The sequence below is a fragment of the Symphalangus syndactylus genome, chromosome 8 (assembly GCF_028878055.3).
Source record: "Symphalangus syndactylus isolate Jambi chromosome 8, NHGRI_mSymSyn1-v2.1_pri, whole genome shotgun sequence".
Classification (NCBI taxonomy): Eukaryota; Metazoa; Chordata; class Mammalia; order Primates; family Hylobatidae; genus Symphalangus; species Symphalangus syndactylus.
The window spans coordinates 21836254-21863274 of record NC_072430.2 but is presented as its reverse complement, the minus strand read 5'-3'; the positions used below and the strand labels follow the sequence as shown (position 1 = coordinate 21863274).

The following is a 27021-nucleotide window of genomic DNA, read 5'->3' as shown; positions in this document are numbered from 1 at the left end:
ATAAATGCTCAATGTAGAAAACCGAAAACATGACTGCATTTCTCAACTTTACAGGTTCCATTTTCAACGCCTCTATCTCATAAGAGCAAAAAGGATTATTTTCCTATGAGCATATCCAGCCTAGCTGAAAACTTGAATTAGTATTTCCATTTCATGGCAGGGGAAAGAAGCTGTCTTGCTTCTTTTTTAGCAGCCAGAGGGATGGGATTCTAAGGACCACACTTTTGGGTGTCTGGTAATTTTCAGACAGAGGCTTCCGATTCCAGTAATCTAAATCCTTCCAAGCCAATTCAAATCTGTGGCGAGTAAATAAAAATTTTTAAAAATAAAAACTTAATAAAGCAACTCTATGACTTCAACAGGAATGGGGACGTCTCAGAATTGTAAGAGTTTGAGAAGTTTTTCTGGTTTTATGTTTTAAATGGGCAAGTTTCCAGCAATTCAGCAACATTAGGCTAGGCCAACAGTTCTCCGACAGCAAGAAATACTTTCATAGACATCCTGGCATGTTTGCTTTCCCTCTTCATGTCTGCTCTGATGCCATAAAATTGTAAAATCAGCTCAGTGAGCTTCTGAGTATTGTACCTGCAGTGGCGACAGGGAATGGACAGGCGTCAGGGGCTACAGCATTGGCGGGGGACACACAGCCTCACGAGACCACCACCTCTTCTCCTGCCTGGCCCTCCCTTTGCTAACTACCCTATACCACTAAACCACCCTATACTCTATACCACTCATTCAAACACAGCTGCAGGCTCAGAACCCAAACCCGTCTTTAAACTGACTCATTTTCGGAACCAGGCCCTGCCCATCAGTGTTAATTAATATCTACTTTTCCTTTCTACTCATATCCAGTTTACATCATTTTCTCTGGAATAGTTATTTTCTTGCATTATCCCAAATTATTAATACTGTTATCTACAAAGCAGTGGGAGAATAACCACCCCTGTAAGGCAGGCTGCAGAATGTAGAAACATTTTATTACAACCCCCACAAAACCTGAAGTAAAGCCACCAACCTGGTTAACATTCGGTTTCTTCTGTCATCCAGATCTGCTGCGTTCCTCAATTGAACATAGCTAAAATGATCCTACAGTGAAATTTATAAACAAAACCCCCGCAACCCAATTAGTAAAGATGAAATCTCTGAAACAGAAAATAAAACGATTTTAAACACACAAAGCCGAGCGTGCCGGGCATTTCTCAATACTGTCAGCATCTAGATCCAAAATCAAAGTGCTAAACAATATACATTCCTCTACCTCCTCCCCCAAGCCCCTCCCTTGTGAGCGCAAGAGACCCCACCACCCGGAACCCGAATTGGGGTGTGCTGCTCCGGGTTCTAACACATCTGCTACTAAGCATGTGCAACTGTCCATCGGACCTTGACTCATGTTGCAGCTCTGTCTTTGAACGTGATCCTTCTGGGTGTGTGTGCGGGGGGTCCAGGTGGGGCATTTCGGATGCATTTTTATAACAAAGAGGCCTTTGGGCTTTAAAATCATCACTTTATTTACATCCCTTATTGCCCAAACTGGATATCAGATTGGACTGTGCTTAATGACAAGGTTTCAATTTGCTTGTCTTCTATCCAAAAGTATAGCTGTTGCACGTCAGTAATTTCAAAGCTCTGGGCTGGGGAGGAGGAAGGATGGAAAGGAATTGATTAGCAGGGGCCGTGCGGAAAGAGAAGAAATTCACATACTAACCGATTCCGAAGACCTATTAGTATGTCGTCGAACGTAAATGCTGGAGTCACTGTGACTAGTCCTGAAAAACAAACACATGTTTTGAATTGGTACCACCTGGAGCTCTTCATGGCTCAGTTGTACGGTCACCCCCATCCTGGGGTTTCCACATATGGATTTAGGCAAGTGACAACTTCACACCCAGGGACAGAAATGACAGATTTTATCTAATACGCCTACTTTGGTTGGAGAGTGCTTACAAATAGGATGGATATTAGTGATACACACATTGGGCCTTCATCTACAAGAAAAATCAAAGTCAGGATTTTAAATAGAAAGCAAGCCACATATTCTTAAAAATCAAAGCATTTGGAGCAGGAAGTAACCCAAGCATCCTGATGTGTTGGGACTCACCAGAGGTTCTCTGCAATTAGTCGGACCTGGGCCTAGACCAGGCTGCCCCAACTCTCTCTACCTGCCTCTGAGGTCCAAAATGTGCAAGTGGGAATGCTTGCCTCGCACTTTTCATGTTCCACCCAGTCCTAGCGGAATGGAGGGTAATGTCCTATTTCCTTGAAGGATGGAGCCCCACCTGAATCATCCCTGTGGTTGACCTCTTTCTCCCTCTCCTGAAGTCCCCAGGCCTACCAGACTCCATTGCACAGTGACTGCTCAAGGATTCTTTGAGAATTAACCTGCTTAGGGAGAAGCTGAGCAGTTGGGCAAATCCCCTGGGCTGTCTGTCCAAAGTGCTCACCTGCACTGACAGCAGAGCCCAGCGACACGCGAAGATCATAGATGACTGCTAGGCAGTCACACTCAGGGGTAGGGACAGGTACGCTGGGAGTCAAAGGCCAAGTGGGCAGCAGCCTTCTGTTGTGCCTTGGCCCTCCTCCCCCTGCCTCCGTTTCCCCAAGGTCCAGGCACAGAAGCAAGGCAGAGGGAGGTGGAAAGCCAGGCATCTGCCAGCAACTCCTCTGGCTCTGTCTGTATGGGCTTCTCCCTGCCTCTCCCCAAATGCGTATCTCAATAATTTTCTGTTGCAGCCTGTATTACTCACATCATCACAGACAACAAGGGGGCACAAAAAGAATGTGGACTGTGGAGTGGGACACATCTGAGTCCAAGAATCCCTAAGCTAGGAAAGTTACCTGGCCCCCTGACCTTCTTTGTCTGCCATATGAAGCACAGTCCCACCAATGTGTCTACAGGTGATGTGAGAATGAATGAGAAAATGAATGTGAAGTGCCTGGGCACAGTAAGGGCTTGAGAAACACTGACTGACTATTGTGATGATGAGAGAGGGGAGAGACCAGGGTCTTCTGATTTTCAGCAGTTATACATTTTCCCTGGGACAAATCTGGCTCATCTGGTGGCCTTGGAGTGACAGAGCAGAGGTGTGCTATGAGATTCCTGTAGATCAGTTAAATCTCATTATCCTCCCTGCTCCCTCCTTCTCCCAAGCTAAATCAAGCATCCCTACTTCCTTGGAATGGGAATTGTGGAAGAAGCCATAATATTAATGAGATGTCCAGCTTCCACGCGCCAGACATTAATGGTCTCCTTGGTGGAAAGGTGGATATGCTTGAAGCCATTAAGATGCTTATAAAGTGAAGTTTGGTCAACCTGCAGTTGCCTGGGTGCCAGAAGGCAGCCAGCAGAGGCTCCAAGTCTACCGCATTCACCCCCACACCTACCTATGGTTCAGCCATCCGCTGCTCACTGCCAGCTTCCACCCAAAGGTTTGAAGACTGAGGAGAGAAGGCAAGCTTCCCATCCTTCCCATTTTGCTCCTTATGAGGTCTGGTAATGATGAGGATGGGTGGGGGAACCCAGGTGTAGAGAATGAGGATTGTGTATGAAGCTGTATTTCCCTTGCTGTCCAATCCCATGCCTGCACCTCCCACCCCATCAAATCAGAAACTGCAAATGACTCTCTAACTCTCTGGCTCCACCTTAAGGGTGAAAAGAGATGAATAAAATACCTGGAAGGAAGGCTGTAGTCGCTAGTGTCTTCTTCTAGGTCATCTGAGGATTGAACACTTCCTGGTGCTACAAATAGTGAACTTTCTACGTGGTCCACATGTTTCCTTTTTTCCTTTTTTTTACTACTGATTGATTCTTTCGTTACATTTTCTTCTAGAGGGTTTGCTATGTTTTCCAAGTTTGGGGATTCCTGGGACTGAAAGACAGAACAACCAAATCCAAGTCAGTATGTCATGCTGCAGTGTAAAGTAGGTGACATCACCCAGCAGTGCTCTGCCCAGGCCCAGCCAGGGCATCCCTTCCAATTCTGCCTGTTCCCTGATCCTCTTCATGAATCCCCTGCAGCACAGCCTGCATGAGAGACAAGTCCACCCCAACTCCAGCCCCTGGTACAGACTTCAAATGCTACAAATTGATGGAGTTAAAACAATATAGGTTCTAGAGTCGGCAAAATCTGATTTCAAATCCTGGCTGAGTCAACTCTGTGACCTTGAGTGACTGATGTTATCTTTTTGAGCCTCAGTTTATTTGTTGGTGAAATGGGTACAATAATTATTAACCACATCCCACTATTCCACAGGATTTCCTATAAATAATGTCTCTAATTAGCTGTGTGTAGTGGTGCCTGTGGTCCCAACTACTTGGGAGGTTGAGGTGGGAGGATTGCTTGGGCCTAGGAGGCAGAGGTTGCAGTGAGCCAAGATCATGCCACTGCACTCCAACCTGGATGACACAGTGAGACCCTGTGAAGAAGAAGGAAGAAGAAAAGAAGGAGGAGGAGGAAGAAGGAGAAGAAAGAAGGAGGAGGAAGAAGAAAGGACAAGAAGAAGAAAGGAGAAAAAAAGAAAAAAGGAGAGAAGGAAGGAAGGAAGGAAGATAGAGAGAGAAAGAAAACAGAAAAGAAAAAGAAAGAAGAAAGAAAGAAAGAAAGAAAGAAAGAAAGAAAGAAAGAAAGAAAGGAGGAAGAGAAGGGCTCTTACAGTGAGCAGTGGTTGAATCCTTCACAACCATCATCCATTTAAACAAAAGAATAAATCCTGGAAGCTAGGTGGGCCAAAGGGTGCAAAGGTGGCCTATAGGTTTGGAAAGGCACACGCACAGGCAGGTGTACAGTTTTCGGGATGCCATCGTCACTGTGCCTTTGGCCAAAGGTGGATGGTAGTGCAACATGTCTAGCATGTATTTGGTAATGAAGATTCTTTGACCTCTGTCTGCACCAGGCACTCTGAAACCCGTCAGCAAGGCTCCCGAGTGAAACGCAGGAGCATGGTCATTGTTGGAGCCGCCTCTCAAGAATTCTTTTAGGGGCTGGAAGAACCTGTTCAACAGGTGTCAGAATAAGAGCATTAGAGCGGCCAGGCCATTGTGCCCTGGGAGAACAAAGCTCCATGCAGGAATGACAAGCTGTGCTCAGCAATCTGAAATGATAGTCTCACAGGCTGCCCTCATCATGGTCAAATGCTACTGTTTTTGAAAGATGAAACAAGCAGAGGGCTTATTTATTTTTTCAAGACCAGAAGAAAAACCTGCCATTTTCTAGTCCCTTTGGCTGGGAAAATATCTTTCTTTCTTTCTTTTTTTTTTTTTTTTTGAGATGGAGTCTTGCTTTTGTCTCCTAGGCTGGAGTGCAGTGGCATGATCTTGGCTCACTGCAACCTCTACCTCCCAGGTTTAAGTGATTTTTCTGCCTCAGCCTCCGGAGTAGCTGGGATTACAGGCACCTGCCACCACGCCTGGCTAATTTTTGTATTTTTAGTAGAGACAGGGTTTCTCCATGTTGGCCAGGCTGGTCTCGAACTCTTGACCTCAGGTGATCCACCCACTTCAGCCTCCCAAAGGGCAGGGATTACAGGCGTAAGCCACTGCTCCCAGCCTCTTTTTTTTTTTTTTTTTTTTTTTAAAGGAAGGCAAAGTGTCAGAGAAATGCTTCATCCCGTCTCCTTGTCTGCCAGGACCCAAGACTCCCAGATCTCACCTTGGGCTCCTCATCAAACGGGCTGTACCCTCTCCCTACGCTCACCCACACGGATTGAGGCAAGGGCTGCACTTGGGAGCAAATTGCAAGGTGGGCTGGGGATCAGTGGGCAGTGCTTGCTGGGCAGGTGAGGCAGCAGACCGGAGCCAAGTGAGGCAGACGGTGTTGATTTCATTCCCACACTGCACCCAAGGGAGCTCATCTGCCCACACTCTCACCAAGAGTGAGATCCATGTAAGATGGAGTTCAAATCTAGATATCCTGATTCTACCACTGCAACCCAGGGCTCTTTCAGTCACACCCCAAATCACCTGTCCAGGTGCTCGACACATGCACTCTCTGCTTTTGGCAATTGCTGGAAGGAAAGCATTCAAGAACGAACTGCCACATTTGCATTTTCACAGGCCACATCCAATAGGCCAGGAAGGAGGATGCAAACCGCTAATTCGTCATTTTATTTTACTTTTTATTTATGTATTTATTTATGTATTTTGAGACTTCAGAGAAGTCAGCACACAGCAGGCCATGGGAGCAAGTGGGGGACTGGGTTCCTCTCCCTGGGGGAAGAGGGGGAAGATGGCAGGCGTGGTCCCTGGCACCTGCAGAGCCATCCAGCCCTCTTCCTGTCCATTCCATGGTTGGCAAACACGGAGTGTGCAGCCTTGCCCATGTGGCCCTCGGCCTGAGGATGCTGCTCCTCTTAGGGCTTAGGCAGGCACTCCTCATTGCTCGGATTTGGTAAACTGAATAAAACCAGCCCCCCACTTCTGGCCTAGCGAAAATCCGAAGTGTCTTTTAGGACAAAACTGATCCCTTATATTAATTTCCCTTATTCTCTTTATTGGCTCAACTAATCTTCTAGGTCTTCTATCCCACTCATTCACACCAATGACTCAACTATCAATGAACTTAAACTTAAAAAAGCCTACTTGAACCCGACTTTTTCTGTAGCTCCCGCAGGGTGCAAGCCTCTCTCAATCCTCCAGTCAGCTCCAGTCCTTTGGGCCCCTCACTGGGCTCTGATGAGCCAGAGCTTTGTCATGTATCTCAGTGTTTCATTTACCTTCCATTTGCTGTATGCCCCCAAAACCATCGTGTAATAAACCTTTGTCCCCTGCACTGGCAGGCCCTGTCAGGCACTATGCTGGTCTCTAGCATCCAAAGATCAATACACAAATGTCCACACTCTCCCGGGAGAGAAAAACAAAGCCCATGCAAATCAGTAAGCACTCAAGGAGAGATTGTCAAAAATGTGATCAGCTACAGGGAGGGAGCAATGGCTCTGCCTGGGGAGGAGGTGGGAGGGCTTCTGGGAGGAGGTGCCATTTGCATTGGCTTTGAAGGGTGAATAACTGCTTGCCCAGATGGTAGGACCAGCCCAGTCACACCTGGAGGCAGAGGAGAGCCTGGGTGTCTGGGGGTCTGGGAGGATGCTGGCTTGGCTGGAGGGGAGGGAGACAAAGACGGGTGGGTGGCCAGGTTAGAGAGGGAAGAGTCTTGGAGTTCATGCTAAGAAATTTAGACTTTATCCTGGAGACAGGAGTCAGGAAGTGATAAGATGAGACTTGTGCTTTAGGGTCATCCCTCCGCAACTTGAGCTGAGGAGGAGGGACAGTGAGAGACTGGGGAAGGGTCTGAGATAGAGGCAGAGCCGATGCAATCTGAAATAGCTGGTCACTTTCCCACCTGGCTCCTGCACTTAGGGGACCTCTACCCTTAGTCCCTCCACCCAGAACCCCCTCCCCAGTTCTAGGCTCCCCTCCCCAAAACCCCCATGCAGCCTTTCTGGATCTGGGTGGGAGCCTCCTTCTATTGAACCCCTGAATCCCTTTGCTGGGCCCATCTCTTATGGCTGAGGCCACATTCTCTCACAATACAGTTACTGGGGACTCTGTCTCCCACATTAGACACTGAAGGCAGGATTTTCCTTCTTTCTTTATCTTCCTGGCAGTGCCAGATGCATTGCTTTCCATGGGGTTGGATGAGTAAGCAGGTAAGCTCATGGAGGGGCTGGAGAGGCCGAGCCCAGGCCCTTCTCCTCCCTGGCTGTCTTGCCCTGGGTGCCCTGTGTGCACTATATCCAGCAGGGCATGGCCAACGTGGTTTCGGACTTACCTCCTGGATCCCCAGTGCTGCAGCAGGGAGCAGCTTACTAATGTGGCATCTGCAGAAGAAGCCTCCCCATCAGGCCAGGCCCAGGCGCCCCCCTTCAATGATCACTCCAGTGGCCCTTTGTGAGCTGCTGGGCCAGATGAAGTGGGAACACAAGTGGCAGATAAGAATGTGACCAGCTGCTCAAGCTCAGAAGAGTACATGTCCCCTTATGCTATTTACACACCAATTTCAAACCACAGAAACCAAAGATTAGTGCCCAACAGGCAAAAGTCCTTTAAAAAAATCAAAACTGGAGTCAAACATGAGGGTTTCTTCTGTTTCTCCCAAGTTACTGCAGAAGAACAGGCTAGTGTTCATTAAGTGCATGCTAGATGTTAGCTACGATGACTTTTTTTCTTTTTTTAAACTTTCTAATGCCTATGTTAGTGGTAAGTTATGAGAGAACATCACATACCGGGGCCTATGGGGATTGGGGGCTAGGGGAGGGATAGCATTAGGAAAAATACCTAATGTAGATGATGGGTTGATGGGTGCAGCAAACCACCATGGCACATGTATACCTATGTAACAAACCTGCACGTTCTGCACATGTATTCCAGAACTTAAAGTATAATAAAACAATTAAAATATATATATATATATATATATTTGTTTTTCAACTTTTATTTTAGATTTGGGGGGTACATGTGCAAGTTTGTCACATAGGTATATTGCATGATGCTGAAGCTTGGGGTAATTATCTTCCAACCCCCCAAGCAGCTGTGTCAGCTTGGAGACCCTTGGGAGTCACAGCAAAGAAGGCCTGGATTTCAAGCCCTCCCCACCCCTCTCAAAGGTTTCCATCATTCCCCACCACCTCGTCTGTTTCCCACACTATGAGGTTCCCCCGGCTGCAGTACCCAACGGTTAGTACACTATTCTCAGTACCTGGGCGATGGGGTCATGAAGGCTGACTCCAGCCTTGAGTTTTAAAGGACTTTTTGTAGTTTGTTTGTTTGTTTCTTCCTTTATTGGCTTTTTTTCCTTTTTGTTGTTGTTTTTTTTTAAATTTTACTTTGAGTTCTGGGATACATGTACAGAGTGTGCAGGTTTGTTACATAGATATACATCGTCATGGTGGTTTGCTGCACCTATCAACCCGTTATCTAGGTTTTAAGGCCCGCATGCATTAGGTATTTGTCCTAATGCTCTCCCTCCCCTAGCCTCCCACCCCCCAACAATGTGTGTTGTTCCCCTCCCTGTGTTGATGTGTTCTCATTGTTCAACTCCCACTTCTTTTTTTTTTTTTTTTTTTGAGATGGAGTCTCGCTCTGTTACCCAGGCTGGAGTGCAGTGGCATGATCTCAACTCACTGCAACCTCCACCTCCTGGGTTCAAGCAATTCCCCTGCCTCAGCCTCCCAAGTAGCTGGGATTACAGGCGCCCGCCACCATGCCCAGCTAATTTTTTTTATTTTTAGTAGAGATGAGGTTTCACCATGTTGGCCAGGCTGGTTTTGAACTCCTGACCTCAAGTGATCCGCCCACCTCGGCCTCCCAAAGTGCTAGGATTACAGGCATGAGCCACCGTGCCCGGCTCAACTCCCACTTATAAGTGAGGACATGAGGTGTTTGGTTTTCTGTTCCTGTGTTAGTTTGCTGAGAATGATGGCTTCCAGCTTCATCCATGTCCCTGTAAAAGGCATGAACTCATTCTTTTTTATGGCTGTATAGTATTCCATGGTATATATGTACCACATTTTCTTTATCCAGTCTATCATTGATGGGCATTTGGGTTGGTTCCATGTCTTTGCTATTGTAAATAGTGTTGCAATAAACATATGTGTGCATATATGTCTTTATAGCAGAATGATTTATATTCCTTGGGCATATACCTTGTAATGGGACTGGTGGGTCAAATGGTATTTCTGGTTCTGAAATCAAATTGAGGAATCACCACAGTGTCTTCCACAATGGTTGGACTAATTTACAATCCCACCAATGGTGTAAAAGCATTCCTACTTCTCCACAGCCTCGCCAGCATCTATTGTTTCCTGACATAATCGCCATTCTTACTGGTGTGAGATGGAATCTCATTATGGTTTTGATTTACATTTCTCTAATGATCAGTGATGGTGAGCTTTTTTGAGTTTTAAAGGACTTATTCCTGTTGGGCACTAATCTTTGGTTTCTGTGTTAGAAATGTGTGTGTAAACAGGATAAAGGAGATGTGCTTTCCTGATCCCACTGCCCAGGTACTGAGAATAGTATGCAATGGTTAGTTTTTCAACCCTTGCCCTGCGACAATGACTGCTTTTGAAATCATTTCTGCTCCTCCTCTGCTGGACCCTCAAAGGTGACCTCACTTGATCCTCAGAGCATCCCTGTGAGTAAGGCCAGGACTGGGGGAAAGCCAGTGAGGTGCCCGTGTGCAGGATTTCAGGAGGTGCTCACTCTTAGGTGCCAACCCTGCATTTGCCCGAGCCTCACAGCAGGTGACTCTTTGAATTTTGCACCATGGGAGTCCCAAGGGAAGCCCCCTCATCGCTATTTTATGGAGCAAGAAGCTGAGCTTCAGAGAAAGAACTATCAAGTTTCCCAGGCAGGACCCAGGGTTCCCAAATCCCATGGTTGAGTACCTGATGGCTGTCCATGGGGTCATTCTCTTTGGTCTCCCTTTGCTGGTGGTCCTCATGGGGGGCCAGTGGAGCGGGTTCTGAGGCTGGTGTGGTACCCACACCACCCCTGCTGAGATACAGCACCTGGTCGCTGGCACTGGGGAGGCTCTGGCCTGGCACCGAGGAACTGGAGCTGCTCTGAGAGCCATCAGCCTCCTCCTCCCTGGAGTCCAGGTCTGGCATATAGCCCTCTGGCTCTTCGAGATCCATTTCTTCATTTTTTAGATCCTCCGGGTCTTCTACATAAGCCTCCAAAACTGCAGCCAGGGGAACCTCATAGTGTGGGAAATAGAAGAGGTCATGGGGAATGACGGAAACCTTTGAGAGGGGTGGGGAGGGCTTGAAATCCAGGCCTTCTTCGCTGTGACTCTCAAGGGTCTCCAAGCTGACACAGCTGCTTGGGGGGCTGGAAGATAATTCCTCACCCACACCCTGGAGGTCATCGTCTTCTCCCTCTTCCTCATAATGAGGACGGGTGGACTTTCTCTTGGCCTTTTCATGCACCTCTGGCTTTTTATCCATTGGTGTCTCTTCTGGGGCTGAAGGACAGCCTTCAGCTTCTTCTCCGGAGTCCTGATGAGGTTCATATTTGTCCATCTTAACTTGAGGCTCTGGCGAATCCTTCTTTTTGGGAGCAGATTTAATACTCCTTTTACCCAGTTTTTCAGCATCGTTCTCAAAAGCCTCAGCATCTTCGACAGCTTTTGTCTCATGAGGTGAAGCAACTTTGTTGAAAGCCTGGCTGGTAGAAGCAAAATCTATTAGGTCGCTGTTAAACTTTGAGGCTTTTAATGGGATGGCTTCAAAATAGTCTCCCTCCTCTAAAGCTTCTACAGTCATCAGGTTAACCTTGATCTGGAAGGAATCGGCCATCACAGTATTTTCTCCTGGGGGTGAAAGAGAGTGACTTTCTTCCTCATGGCGGGCTGTACTCTCTAAAGCGCCATTACAGGAAGAAGACTGAGAATTATTGTTTGTGCCCTCCACCAAAAAAACGTCACCAGGGACCTTGTCAGAGGAAGATTCTGGAATCTTCGAGGATTCCTGTTTCTGTTCCTTTTCCTCAGCAACCTCAACTGCCAAGACATGTCCATCCTGCTCCAATGATTCCTTTGCCACTCTTGGGCTCCCTTCAAAGCAAAGGGACAGGTTCTTACTGCAGAAAGGATCTTTGTAGGTGTCAGCCTCAAAGTGAACTGTTTTCTTGATTGGCAAAGAGTTGGACCTCCCGCTCTCCTTTCTGGATGATAAAATGGAGGATTCTGGAGATGGCTCAGTGATGTTGCTGGTCTTACCTGGGCCCCCTTGCAGGACCTGGTCAATGATCTGGTGCATGAACTCGGTGGAGCTGTCTGACAGTGCATGGCTGGAAACACCATCCAGGCAGAATTCCTTCATGCTCTCAGGCTTGTCACAGACAAAGACTTTGGAGGGTGGTGGGTGGCTGGTTTCGTGGTTAACAGTGTAGGTACGCTCCCCATTTTCAGTCAGAACGAAGACTTTGCTCTCCTGTTCAGAAGGAGTTTCTTTGATGCGAACAAAAGTGGATTCGATAGGAACTTCTTTATCTGAATCGAAAATATCTTCCTGCAAAACAAAAACAAACAAACAAACAAAAACAAAAGAACAACAACAAAAAAAAGCACAGAGCAACATGAATAAGAAGCGGGTTTAAGTACAACCCATATCCACCTTTCCCAAAACACAAACAAAAATGGAAAAAGCCACTTCAAACCAATGCAAAGTGTTCTAAGATGTAAATGGTTAGAGAAGACTCTTGTTCCTGATGAAATATGAAAACATCAGATAAATAAAAATATAAAATACCAAGTTTTTTAAAAAGCTATGGATTAAGGAATCTCAATAAACCAAGCTCTAAAGAAGGACAATCCTTTCTAAAGTGAGCAGAGATTGTCAGCCACTTCATGCTTGAGGACCATGTTGCCTAGTCTGGGTATGGACTTGGAGAAGAGCTAATCCACCTGAGATAAGGAAAGATCAGCCAAATCTTTATTGATTGTGTGGGCTGGTATGAGGGAATGAATCTGGAAGGACTCCAAACACAAAAGCAATTCTCTCCACATACTAATTAGCCCACACAAGGAATTTTGCTGTGTAAGAGCCAGCTAGGGGCAGGGCTGAAAAGCAGAAAATGACTTTGTGGTACTGCAGCACTTGACTCCCAATGCACCAATAGAGTGAATTGACTTCAGCCTCAAATCATTTAAAACCAGAGAGAAGAAATTAAATAAAACTGCAACATAGCTCCTATTGACGCTGATATGATCAAAATGACAGCTCCTCATCTTACACACTTGTTTGGGAAAGGGCTATATTTCCTGAGGGAAAAAAATGACATCTACTTCAACCTCTATTGTTCTTTCATATACCAAGTTTGACATAAAATAATTACAAGACATGAAGAGGCAGGAAAACGAAATCCACAATCAAGAGAAGAAATAATCATTAGATATAGACCCATATGTGACCCAGTGTTAGAATTCACAAGCAAATACTCTAGAATAACTAATCTATGCTACAAGCAATACAAAAAAAAATAGTTCTTCAGGCTCAAAGAACACAATCTCAGATATAAAGCCTAAAGGAGGGAATGAACAGTACTGGAAATGGTAAATACATGGTCAATATAAAAGACTACTTCAAAGTTTTCTTAAAAAGCCTACTAGCTATTTAAAGCAAAAATAACAAAGTATTGAGGATTAAAACATATGTAGAAGTAAAGTAAATGACAATATAGTAGCAAATGTAATGGAGATGAAGTAAAATTATATATGTGATATATATAAAATATATACAAATATGTAAAATATGCATTGTACTTGAAGTAGTCTATTAATTTAAGGTAAGCTGATGTATGTTAAAGATGAGTATTATAATCACTAGAACAGCTACTAAAAAGATAAAACAAGGTGATGTGGTTAAAAAACCAATAAAGGGGATAAATGCACACAAAAGAAATTCTTGAATAATCCCCAAAAAGTTAAGAAGGAAAGACAATGGAGCATAGAACATATCAGACCATTGAAAAACAATAACCAAGATGGTAGATTAAACCCGTATAAACATATGAAAAACGTACTGATTAAATGACAGAGTTTGTCAGAATAAATACAAGACCCAACTGTACACTGTTTACAAGAGACTTACTTTAAATATAAGTGTACATACACTGAAAGGAAAAAAATGGAAAAAGATATCACACAAGCACTAATTGTAAGAAAGCTGCTATGGCTATACTCATATCAGACAAAGCACACTTCAAGACAGAGGGAAATTTTATAAAAATAAAGCAATCAAGTCATCAGGAAAATATAATAAATTGTGTCTATGCACTTAACAGATAGCATCAACATATATAAAACAAAAACTGGCAGAACTAAGAGGAGAAATAAATTCACAATCATAGTTACAGTTTTTTTTAACATTTCTCTCCTACATTAATTGATCAGGACAGCAGGAAAAATCAGTATAAATATAGAATATTAGAATAGCATATTAACATATTAACAGCATATTAAAGAATACCAGTATTCTTTAACTGCATAAGACACATTCTTTTCAAACGCATATGGCACATTTACCAAAAGAAACCATGGGCTGGGCCACAAAGCTAGCAACAATGTGTGGTACATGGTCAGAGCCCAACAAATGTTTACTGAAATGAACTAACTCAGCAGAATTGTTAAGAACAGTTCACTGCGTGTCTGGATAAGCTGTGAATTCTCATCTGTATTCCCTTGTAGATGTAAATAGACTGTTCTGCAGTGATACACCATGTTCTGTGAACCAGAATGACTTTCTCCAGGTATTATTTCTGGCTCAATCTTTTCCTATCTGCAGTTTCTGACCTCAGCACTGGGGAGATCTGTGTCAGATTTGCTCAGTTTTAGCTGTAGCTTTGACTCACACAAATACCGTATGTTTTAGTTGATTTCAAACTCTGCCTACAGATTAAGAGCTCAGGGCTAATGAAAGCCCCAATGCCTAGTATTTCAAAATACAGTTAACAGGCCAGGAAAATTGAATTGCAAAATAATAATCATGACTTTTTTTTTTTTTTTTTTGCTTAAAACAACAAAAATTTGTTATGTTACAGTTCTGGACATCAGAAATCCAAAACAGGCCTCAATGGACTAAAATCAAGGTATTGGCAGGGCCGGATCCCTTTCTTCTGATTTTGTTTACATTTTTAATTGACCCAAATAATAATTGTATACATTTATGAGTATAATGTGATGTTGTGAAACATGTATACATTGTAAAATGATCAAATCTGAGAAATCAATATATTTGTCACCTCAAATATTTATCATTTCTTTGTAATGAAAACAGTTAAAATCTTCTCTTTTAGACATTTTGAAATACACAGTATATTATTCTTTCTTTCTTTTTTGTAGAAATGGGGTCTCACTTTGTTGCCCAGGCTGGTCTTTAACTCCTGGGCTCAAGCAATCCTCCCGCTTCAGCCTCCCAAAGTGTTGGGATTATAGATGTGAGCCACTGGTTACATTATTATTAACTATAGTCATCTTGCTGTGCAACAGAAACACCAGAACTGATTCCTCCTATGTAACTGTAACTTTATACCCATTGACCAAGTCACCATTATTTGCTAAACATCCACTGTTGTTCCAGGCACAGTACTAGGTACTTCACGTAACTGTTTATTCTTCACATAACCCTGAAATGTGGGTCATATTTCCATTTTACAGATGACACACATTCAATAGATACACATTCAATACAGATGTGTATCAGAGAGGTCAAGTCGCCAGCCTGAGGTCACACAGCTCCAAGTGGAGAACTGGCATTCCAGCCCAGGAATTCCTGCTTCCAAAGCACCCTGTAAGGGGTCCATATGTGATGCAGGGACAGGCAGGAAACACACACACGGGTGGAGGCCAGGATGAAAGCCACGGCATGGAGGATCCTGGGAAGCTCTTCCGTACAAAACGGAGCCCCAGTTTCAGCTGCATGTTGTAAGGGAAACAAGAGGCTGAACTTTGGAAACATAGAGGGGCCAAACCCCAGCTCTGTGCTTGGTAGCTGAATGACTATGGAGAGGTCTTTAAGCCTCTTTGAGATCCTTATTTTCGTTTATAAAAGAGGATTATGATACTGAGCCATGCTGGATTGAAGGAATGGCAGGCAGCCCAGAGACACAGGGGCAAGGCGGCCAGCTAGAAAAGCAGCTCCCCTCTCCTGCAAGCATCCTTTAACTCTTTATGCTTTCTTTTTTTCTGTCTGGTACTTATAACTACCCGAAGTTACGTTTTTGCTCACTTGTAACTGTTTCCTTTACTACAACAAAGCTCCACAAGGCCAGGGACCTCAGCCATCTAGTTTATTTCTGAGTCTCCTAAGCCAGGAGCAAGGGTTCAGTCAATTACTAATGGATTCTTCAAGAAAAGGCTGTCATTGCTGTCATTATCATCATCTCGGGGTTGTGCATGGGTTGGGTGGGAGTTCAACAGGGCCAGGACAACTTCTAAAAGGTGTGATTCTGTACCCAAAAAAACTGTCACCAAGTATAATCTGGAATTCTGAAAATAAAAAGGCAAGCTTTTCAATGATCATTGTCTTTTATGATTTTTAACACTGATAAAAATCTGGTAGATGCTAAAATGTTCCATCTGACATCTAAAAAATCAAGAAGGAGATCCGTTTTACAAGTAAGCATCTTTTATAATCTTAATAAAGTTTGTCATGGGAAGAGGCCTGTGAGAGGCGTCACTTTCCATCCTGCTTTGAAACTTAATGCATGTTCCATATAAATAGTTCCCCCCTTATTTGAGGTTTTGCTTTCCAAGGTTTCAGTCACCCATGGTCAACTGTGGTCTGGAAATATTAAATGGAAAACTCCAGAAATAAACAATTCCTAAGTTTCAAATGGAGTGCTGTTCTGAGTAGTGGGATGAAATCTCTCACCATCCTGCTCTGTCCTGCCTGGGACTTGACTCGTTCGTTTGTCTAGCACATCCATGCCGTCTCTGCTACCCATCCATCACTCACGCAGTAGCTGTCTGCATGATCAGACATCAGCCATCATGATATCAAAGTGCTTGTGTTCACATAACCCTTATTTTACTTAATAATGGCCCCAAACTGCAAAAGTAATGATGTTGGCTCATGGTTATAGTTGTTCTATGTAACTATTAGTTGTTGTTAATCTCTTTCTGTGCCTAATTTATTAATTAAACTTTATCATAGATACGTATGTATAGGAAAAAAATGGTATATATAGGGTTCGATACTATCCAAAGTTTCAAGCATCGACTGGGGGTCTTGAACTGTATCCCCTGCATATGAGGGGGACTACTATCATTCTGAAATTAAAATGTGGTAAGGCCGTGCTCAAGGGACTTGGGAGCAACTGGCGATTTTGACTGCTAGTTACAGAGAGCAACGCCGCCTACATCCATGCTTCGTCTGATGGCCAGCAGATGGAAATGTATGGTGTCTGAATTAAAGGTAAGAAAAGCAAACATACAGCTTCCAACTCCGGAAAACGTTCTAGAAACTGTGCCACATAAGTCACGATAGACTGCTCGTCCGGTGTGTCAACCATGATGTCTGTCGAGAGAGACACAGGAATTAGCAGGAGATACAAACACACACGCTTTCAATAGTATTCTCGGATGCCTGATGGCGAAGAATCCCACAGATCATTGAAGCTTTTTTCTCTTTATTTTCCACTCGAGGAACTTTAGGCTCAAAGAGGGTGAATCATGTAACTGAAATCTCATAGCTGGCTGATGAACAGAGAAGCAAGGATATAGAATCTAGGGCTTCTTATTCCCAAAATTCTGTCCCTTCTTCCTTGCTGTTTTAGTCCCTTCCACAGTGAGCAGCCAGCTCACTGCTGGCTCCATGGGCAAGGATGGTGAACCAGGCAGCCTACATATGGTACATGGAGTCCTACGTTAGCCTAACCCACGTGGAAGGCAACTTCACAGAGACAGCCAAACCCTTTAAACAGGTGGGGCTCTCCCCCTCTGTCATTCTGCTAATGAAACCTGGTCCTTAAGGAAATAATCTGGGATGCACGTTGAGCTTTATTTACTAAGATGCTCACTGCGGTGTTGTTATATATAAAAGGAAATATTTCAGAAACAACCTCAATGTCTACCAGTAGTGGAAGAGCTAAGTACATTTTTTTTTTTTTTTTTTTTTTGGAGACAGAGTCTGGCTGTGTCGCCCAGGCTGGAGTGCAGTGGCACGATCTCAGCTCACTGCAACCTCCACCTCCCGGGCTCAAGCGATTCTCCTGCCTCAACCTCCCGAGTAGCTGGGATTACAGACTGCGCCACCACACCCAGCTAATTTTTGTATTTTTAGTAGAGATGGGGTTTCACCATGTTGGCCAGGCTGGTCTTGAACTCCTGACCTCAGGTGATCCTCCCACCTCGGCCTCCCAAAGTGCTGGGATTATAGGCATGAGCCACCACACCCAGCCACTAAGTACATTTTAGTATGCCCACTAGGTGAACTATTATGCAGCCAATAAAAATATATAATAATACATTATAGCAGTATGTAAAATACTTATGATATAATGTTAAATAAAAAGTACAAAATTATACATACAGTAAATGATACCAATTATGTAAAAATATAATTAGAGGCATATAAAATATTGGAAAAATATCCATATGATCTGAGTGGTAGAAATATAGGAGACAAAATCTTCTTCATTAGATTTTTCTGTATTTTCCAGATTTTCTACATGGGACAGCAAGTGGTAAATTTGTAAAAAAAATTATTAGAAAGAAAGGAGAGAACCACTGCTACCTTCTGGCTCCAGGAGCCTGGGAATGTGCAGGGCATCCTGTGCGATGCTGAACGCCTTCTCCAGATTTTCTCGTGTGGAATTTTCCAGGGCCTGTTTCATGTCCACTAGGCTGGGGTCAATGGCCTTGATCACGGCCAGGAAAGCCAGCCCACTCCTCCAACTGCCCGCAAAGTCCTGCACCGCCACGCCATACCTGAAGGAAAAACAGCAGCAGCAGCCAGAATGCTGGTTAGTAAACAGACTCAAAGGTGCAAGGTCAGCATGCAGCAGCCGCCTGAGTTTTTGAGTGGGGCAGAGCTGCCAACCTCGCCAGGTGAAGATGCCTTCGTCCCTGAGCATGGGAGAGCTGCCCTGAACCACTCACATTTCCATTTCCAGCCAAATGGAATAGGAGGGTATACATTGAACAAAGAGGCAAAATAGGACCCTGGGTTCCCCAATTCCCAGACACATAAAGGACTAACTGTATAGACCATTCCTTGTATCAGTGACACTGAAAACATAACAAGGATGTGTTGTGCCATAAAAATGGAACCAGAAAGACACAAGTTTGTACCTCAGCTGTCCCCTCTATGCTTCTAGTGCCACAGCCTTGGGCAAGTCACCTACCTCTCTGAGCCTCAAACTCCACACAGTGAACTTGCTGGGGCTTTTGTGGGGGAAGTCAAGCCTGGCCCCCGAAGGACGGCCATGTCATAGGGTCAACCTAATATGCAACGTTGGGAGCCCAAGAAAGCCACTCACTAAATGACAGCTACTATTATCAGTAATAGAAATAAAAGCATCATTGTAAAAGTGAGGGGCAGAGAGCTTTCATTCTATTTTGTAGAATGGAGGCTACCTCAACTTTTTAAAAGTAAAAGTGAAGGACAAAAGAGGAGAGAATCTTGCCAGGCACTAATTTCCTTTAGAATCTATCCTGAGACTCCATCAATCTCTCAACCGTGGTCAATGAACTCTCTTAAAAACAAAACAAAACAAAACAAAACAAAAAAAAAGCACCTTTTTATTTGGAAATCACTTAAGACCCAAAAGAAGTTGCAAACACAGTACAGAGAGTCTCTACTCTTTCCCCAGCTTCCTCCAGTGACAGCATCTTATGCTACCAGGGTGTGTTATCCAAACCAGAACACCAACACTGGTCCAAGACAATTATTAATTAAGCTATAGACTGCATTTGAATTTCACATCTTCACAGGTGTTAATTTTCATGGGGGTGGTGTACAGATTAATGTAACCACCACAATAGAGAAACAGAACTGTCCCATCACCCCAAGACACTTCCTCTCCCTTACGTCACACCCTCCTTCTACCCCAACCCCTGACAATGAACTTTTTTTTGGTTGATTTGTACATAAACAACATTTAATGGTGGTTCACATTTGTCAATTTCAATCTACCATGCTTGATCTCTCAATCAAAACTCTAAAGATCCAACCTCTCTTCCTTCTTTTATTTCCACACACAGGGGATAAAGGAATCAATATTTGTGAAGTGCTTAATATGGGCTGGCACTGTGCAAGGTGCTCTTTCATGGATTTTATTTAATTTCACCTAATTGTCCTGGAAGGCAGTGTGTGATAGGATACCATTTGCAGTTGGGGCTTGGAAAGGTAAATGATTCACCAGGATCTCATCCAGTCTGCACATTGAGGAGCTGGGGCAGCCCCGAGTTGGTTTGGTTTCCACCACACTGGTCTGGCATTTGTGCCAATGGCCCAGGGGCTGTGGGCCTGCTGCTGGTAAAAAGGCCTGATACAAAACTGCTAAAATCATTCTGCTGCCGGTGTGGGGTGAAACAGGGCCAGAACTTGGCTCCAGTTCCCATCTCGATTTTGGAAGGTCCGACCTAACTTTGAGTATGTTACAGCCTTTATTATCACTATTTTTAAAGTAGGTACAGACTCGAAGATACCCTGAAGCTTAAATGCATACAAGTCATTAGAATCCAAGAGACATGACCATTTTGAGAGGCAACATGATGAAAGCTCCTCTGATCTGTATCCAAATCTTATCAGCTTTGTGCAAACCAAACATTCTGCAAACTGCATTTTGTGTGTACTGCAAAACCAGAAAAATGCAGGGTTTCCTGTTCTGATATTTTTTTTTTTTTTTTTTTTTTTGAGATGTTGTCTCGCTCTGTTGCCCAGGCTGGAATGCAGTGGTGTGAACTCGGCTCACTGCAAGCTCTGCCTCCCGGGTTCACGCCATTCTCCTGCCTCAGCCTCCCGAGTAGCTGGAACTACAGGTGCCCACCACCACGCCTGGCTAATTTTGTTTGTATTGTTTAGTAGAGACAGGGTTTCACCATGTTAGCCAGGATGGTCTTGATCCCTGACCTGGTGATCCACTCGCCTCAGCCTCCCAAAGTGCTGGGATTACAGGCATGAGCCACCGTGCCTGCCCCCTGTTCTGATATTCTATATGAAGCAATGGGCACATACATAAGTGGCACCTTAATAAATACTAATTCTCCTTTCCTCTGCCTGAAAGCAGCTAGTTAGATGAAGTGGTGCGGGGAGAGGGGCTGCGGCTTACTTTCTCGTTTTCCTCTGCACCCACGCCAACAGGGCCTTGATGGCCTTCCTCTGGTCTTTCACCGATATTGCCACGCTCCTCTCTGCGGTGGGTGTGGGTGGGAAGGATGAGTCTGAGTCTGTGCCCCCTGAGCCAGGGGACAAGCTGGAAGATGGAGAGTTTCTGCTGAGGTTGCCTGTGAGCTCCTTAATCTGGAAGGAAAATGGCATTTCAGACCCCAGCAACAGACCCACCCTCTCAGCAAGCCCCTTGTCTGGCGGGTGGCCACATGGACCACAGCTGGAGGGACTGGCTCATGCAGGATTGGTTCTCTGAATGCAGAGAAACCCTTTCTGATGGCTGTGGCCGGGGACAGGCAGTACTTGCGGCGGCCTGTCTGTTTCTTGTGGCTTGTGGTGCACGTAATTACACTCTACAGGGAGGACCATCTCTTCCTGGAGTCTCTCCAGCTCCAGCCAGCACTTCACACCAGGTCTTCCTGACCCGACTCCGCCGCCCCTTTCCTCTCACCGCCCATCACTCCCAGACTTCACTGAGCTCTTTCAAGCCCCATTGCCTCTGCTCATCCTGCCCTTGCTGCTTCAATGTCCCTTCCCTCCATCAGTGAACTCCTCTCATGAGGACTTCTGTAAGATATGCAGAACCCTAGGCTCTACCCCAGGGCTATTGGAATCAGAATCTGTTTCAATACCACCCTCAGGCAATTCACACACACAGTAGGTTAAGTCTAACTTAGTTTGAAAGATAAGTAGGAGGTCTAGCACACTCCTACTCATCCTTCAAAACCCAGCTCTGGTGTCACTTCTTCCAAGAAGTTTTCCTTACTCCACTCCCCCATCTGAGCTAGGTGCCCCTGCTTGGAGCTCTTGCATCACCTTCTACCATATAGGATTGACTTGTCTGTGATCCTAAAGGGTCATGAGGGCAGGGCCTTTTACTTTCAGCACCTGGCACCTTGGAGAAACTCGATAGACATTTGTTAAATAAATAAATGAAGCCCTACGGTGGTGGATTTAAGGTCTTGACTTTTACCATATCTTCAGGATGTTCCCAGAATCTCTGAGGAAGTTTAATAACAGGTAGCAGTAATTGAAGCATATGTATAACACAGCAGTGGCTGCTGCTGCTGCTTTTTTTTTTTTTTCTTTTGAGACAGGATCTCATTCTATTGCCCAGGCTGGAGTGCAGTGGCATGATCACGTCTCACTATAGCCTGGAACTCTCAGGCTCAAGTGATCCTCCAAACTTAGCTTTCCAAATTGCTGGGATTACAGGCACACACCACCATGCCTGGCTAATTTTGTTTGTTTTTTGTAGAGATGGGGTCTTGCCCTGTTTCCAGGGCTGATGTTGAACTCCTGGGCTCAAGCGATCCTGCCACCATGGCCTCCCAAAGTTCTGGGATTATATGCGTGAGCCACTGTGCCCGGCCCACGTGGCTTCTTTTGATGCTCACCACCTATTCTGACCACTGCTCCCATTTCACAGACATGGAAACTGAGGCTTGGAGAGAGACTTTTTTTTTTTTTTTTTAAGTTCAGGGTTCAATCAGAACAGGAACTATTGTCTCCAGACCTTGTTTGTGCTCATGCTTCTCTGAAATGCAGGCATTGAGCCAAAATCCCAAGCAAATCATGCCCGTGTGGATCACTTTCACTCTTGGGAGGGTAATCGAACAGTGAACCACAAGTTTCTATTCCAAAAGCGGGTGGGCTCTAGAAAATGAGATACCAGCTCTCTCCTTCTGCCAGGGAAATGAACTTGAGCACAATTTAAAATGTCATCTTCTGACGGGTTGATGGGTGCAGCAAACCACCATGGCATGTGTATACCTATGTAACAAACCTGCACATTCTGCACATGTACCTCAGAACTTAAAGTATAATAATAAAAAATAAAATAAAAATAAAATGTCATCTTCTTATTCCAATCACAGATCCAGTTCTTCCTCTATAAAATCTGCATTTCCGGGCCGGGTGCGGTGGCTCACGCTTGTAATCCCAGCACTTTGGGAGGCCGAGGCGGGCGGATCACGAGGTCAGGAGATCAAGACCATGGTGAAACCCCGTCTCTACTAAAAATACAAAAAATTAGCCAGGCATGGTGGCGGGCGCCTGTAGTCCCAGCTACTCAGAGAGGCTGAGACAGGAGAATGGCGTGAACCCGGGAGGCGGAGCTTGCAGTGAGCCGAGATCGCGCCACTGCACTCCAGCCTGGGCAACAGAGCCAGACTCCGTCTCAAAAAAAAAAAAAAAAAAAATCTGCATTTCCAGTTAGAGGCTGAAGTTGCAAAGAACAGAACAATAAGGTCTCGCCTGTTATTCTTCTTCCTCAGGCATCTTTAGTGCAAGCTCTTTAATCACCTCTAAGGAACACTGAGTGATTTCAGGAAAGTAACTCTACCAAGTTCCATTTTTGGTCAGGAGTATTTCCCCGGTTCTTGTGACACTTTAGAACAAAGTTATTTGTTGAAGTAAATATTTAACTCTTCCAGTCTCAAGAGGATGGATATTCTCTTCTAGAGAACTCACACCACTTTTAAAATCACAGAGACTCAAACACTTTAGCAACCAGATTCTTCTAGTGCTTTTTCAGTGAGTAGAAAAGATAAAATCTGCCATAAACTAAGCCTCACTGCCTCCCTTGATCTGGCCCCACTCTCTTCTGCGGCTGCTCAGCAGACACAAGATCATGATTATGTGTTTTGGAAAGGAAATGATCTTACCTGGAAGAAGAGGATTATGTTCCATATCAGCCCAAGAACCAAAGAAGGGTTGCCATCTGCTATTTCTGCTGCATCAATGCTAACCAGTTTTACCTGGAGGGAAGCAATTTATGAACTTAAAGGGGGGTGTCCAGGGAGGATAACATGTTATTTTCTGGTTCTCTCTCTGTCCCTCTGTCTCTCTCTTTCTCTCTCTCTCTCTCTCTCTGTGTGTGTGTGTGTATGTGTTTGCATGAGCCTGTTTTTCTTACTTACCCTGCCATTCTTAGGGACACTCAGCATGCAAAAGTGTATTTAATTAACACATACATAGCACTTACCATGTGCAGCCTCTATTCTAAACTCCTTACAAATATTAACTCAGTTTATACTCACAATAAACCTATGACGTAGGTATATTAGTCCGTTCTCATGTTGCTGCAAAGATACTACCTGAGACTGAGTAATTTATAAAAGGAAAGGGGTTTAATGGACGCACAGTTCCACATGGTTGGAGAGGCTTCACAATCATGGCAGAGGGCGAAGGGGAAGCAAGACACGTCTCACATGGCGGCAGGCAAGAGAACATGTGCAGAGGAATTCCCTTTTATAAAATCATCAGCTCTCAGGAGACTTATTCACTATAATGAGAACAGCACATGAAAGACCTGCTCCCCTGATTCAATGACCTCCCACCAGGTCCCTCCCAAGACACGTGGGAATTATGGGAGCTACAATTCAAGGTGAGATTTGGGTGGGGACACAGCCAAACCATATCAGTAGGTACTTCTATTGTCCCTCCAGTTCAGGCAAGGGAATTTCAGAGAGGTTAAATATAACATGCCCAGCGTCACATAGCTGGTAAGGCTTCAGTCATTCTTTTCCGAGAGAGATGGAAAACGCCCAGTACATCTGTCTGCTACATAAACACCACCACGCCTGGATTTAGCATGTCCTTGGAACAAACACAGAGCACCGACATGAGCAATCATGGACTGTGGTGGGTGAGTTGACTGCTAATTAGAAATAGTGTACTGGGATAAGGTTTATACCCAGGGTTTCTGCACCATTAGAAAATATCCCACTGATTAGTTAAAATGTGCCTCTTGTAGAAACCCTTAGGGTCTTATCTATGTATTTAACTATGTTCTGACCACAGAATCATGCTCTTGGTAAATCCCTAAGGCCAACCTGACATCTGGACCAGCAGCATCTGCATCACGTGGGACCCCCGTGTTAGAAATGCTCATTCTCCCCTATGTCTACAGAACCAAAAACTCTGTGGGTGGGCCCAGAAATCTGTATTTTAGTAAGTGCGCCAGGTGATTCCAGTGCATGCTTGGGTTTGAGGATCACCGCCCTAAGTCATCAGTTCATTCCACAAACAAAATCTAAGCACTGGACACAGATTGGGGCTCTGCAGACCTTCTGAAAAGGGCCAGAGAGTAAATATTTAAGGCTTTGCAGGCCACACTGGTGTCTGTCACATGTTTTTCTTTTTTCTTAACAACGCTTAATAAAGCAAAAGTCATTCTTCAGGAGAAAGAGAAAGTCAAGATACATTCTCAGGTCCACACTGCAAAATTTTGCCTGGTAGACTGGGGAAAGAGAACCTGAAGAGAGCATCTCATACAAAACCTTTTTCTTTTTCCTACTTTATGATAAAATCTCACTGTATGTGCCAACGTGTCGGGCAAGCTGGGTTTTCTTTTAACCCGGATTGATTGGTGAAACCTAATGAGAGGTGAGATGAAACGTCCTCCCTGCTAAGCCACCCCGTCCCCTGTGTGAAGAATGTGGAGCAGAGTTCCAGGCACAGAAAAAGATCATCGGAGTCTAGAAAGTTACATCAAGAAAGGGAGAATCTTATAATTTTTTCCCCTGGCTCATTTAGCCCCCCTCTTCCCCTTTTTCTCCCATATTCTAAGTTCCAAGAGAAAGTTTTACACTAGGACATGGTCACCATACTCTTATTCAAGGGAATGAAGGAGAAAACATGAACTCAATTCTAAATATCTGAGAGCCAGTTAGCTGCTCTGCCTTTCTACGACTGAACGTACAACAGAGTTTTAATCCTGATGGCTGCAAAGTGGGTGGGCACGGAGTCAGGGACTGTGTTCCCAATGGAGGGGTCATCTGAGTGATTTCTGTGAAATTTAAGCTTAGTTTAATTTGACCATTTTAGCTCAGTCCCCGTCTCATGCTTCTCTTGCGACCGGCACTGAACTTCAAATGACGTCCTTTTCCTAACAGGACAAGCTTGTGTTAGCAGGATGTGCTTCAAACACTTACATTGCTATCTTCCAAAAACTTAAGTGCTTTCGCTATGTTGTTCAACCGAAAAATACGATGCGATGAGGATTTGTATTCGTGCAGCTATAAAACAGAACAGAACAAAACAAGCATATTAAACTCGGGCCAGCACTTCACAACACCCAGCGGTGCTGCTGGGTGTGCTTTACTTTTTTCACATGAATTTCAAGAAAGTTAGGGGCTCACAGCTAAAACCCACCTGGAATGCATCCAAACCCACACAGGTGCCTCTCAGGACACACAAATATGACATCAGAGGGCTCTCGAAGGTCGGCCTTATTTACAGTACTTGGGATTTAACTCACTGAAGTTGGTGAGTTGGGGGGAACTGAAGTGGGTCAGCAAGGGACAAATTTGTCAATTTTTTTCTCTGGGACCCAGCTCCTGGCTTGTTAGATTCCTCCCTTCTCCTGAGACCCTTCGTAACGTGTTCCCTTCGCTAAACGGCTGCTTTTGTTAGGACGGGGAGCATTAGCTGTCAGCAGTGCTGCTCAGCTGCTAAATCATCCAGCCGAGGTCCTCCCCAGTGGCGGCAGATGTTTCTGTTTTCTAGCCAAGAGTTTTGTGGACAGTTATCCCAGGTCGAAAGAGAGAAAGAGACATCTGCAGAAGCTAAAACTCTGACAACGTTAGCTCTACATACCAGGAATACCATCACAGCCAACTCACCCTGAACTGAAGGGCACTGATGCTCCTCCAGGTTGGGGGAAGGCGGCATTACAAGGCAAACCAGTGGGTCAGCTCCACCAGGTGTGAAGTGCCAGGCCACGCTCATGGGGAAGTGGAGGCCTGTTCTTGGCTGGGCTCCAGAATCAAAGACTCCCCGTGGAGGCCCACCAAGGACACAGCAGCTGGTGACCAGGGCTCTGGCAATAAAGTGGGGAGCCTGTGTTGCTGGGAGCATAAACACAGGACTAGAAGGTACTTTTTCAGGAAGTCTTTTGGGGACCATGCTCATGGCGAGGCCCTCTAAGAAACCAAATACTGTTGAGAATTCATCACAGAATATTGCATAGCCCTCTGTGGGTGCCGTTAATAGGTATCTTGTGCTTTGCCATTGGGAAAGCAAAGGTGGGAGGGTTAAGAGGTCTGATAAGCTACCAGCTACATTATATCTGAGAAGAGAAGCAGGGACTCTTGACTTTAGACCTACAGTTAAAGACAGACCCAGGACACTCTGTGCTGGCTGAGCTATGGTTTGGTAGAGTTGTGACCCCATAGCTGCACCTCTGTG

General features: G+C 44.9%; 1 protein-coding gene across 5 annotated transcripts in view; it reads right to left on the bottom strand.

Annotated features, from left to right (window-relative positions):
- The window catches only part of CLMN (calmin), a 125887-nt gene that overhangs the window by 1298 nt on the left and 97568 nt on the right, over positions 1-27021 (bottom strand). For 3 of the 5 annotated variants that reach the window (XM_055288285.2, XM_055288288.2, XM_063645494.1), the window contains 10 exons: positions 25767-25850; positions 23496-23588; positions 20771-20961; positions 18232-18425; positions 16931-17013; positions 10381-12006; positions 3673-3869; positions 1709-1769; positions 1019-1089; positions 489-585 (listed from right to left, as the gene is read on the bottom strand). In XM_055288285.2, the coding sequence (XP_055144260.1) occupies positions 489-585; positions 1019-1089; positions 1709-1769; positions 3673-3869; positions 10381-12006; positions 16931-17013; positions 18232-18425; positions 20771-20961; positions 23496-23588; positions 25767-25850 (2697 nt within the window). Of the gene's footprint in view, positions 1-488; positions 586-1018; positions 1146-1708; positions 1770-3672; positions 3870-10380; positions 12007-16930; positions 17014-18231; positions 18426-20770; positions 20962-23495; positions 23589-25766; positions 25851-27021 lie in introns of those variants that run through there. The other 2 variants (XM_055288287.1, XM_063645496.1) reach the window with 2 other exon arrangements.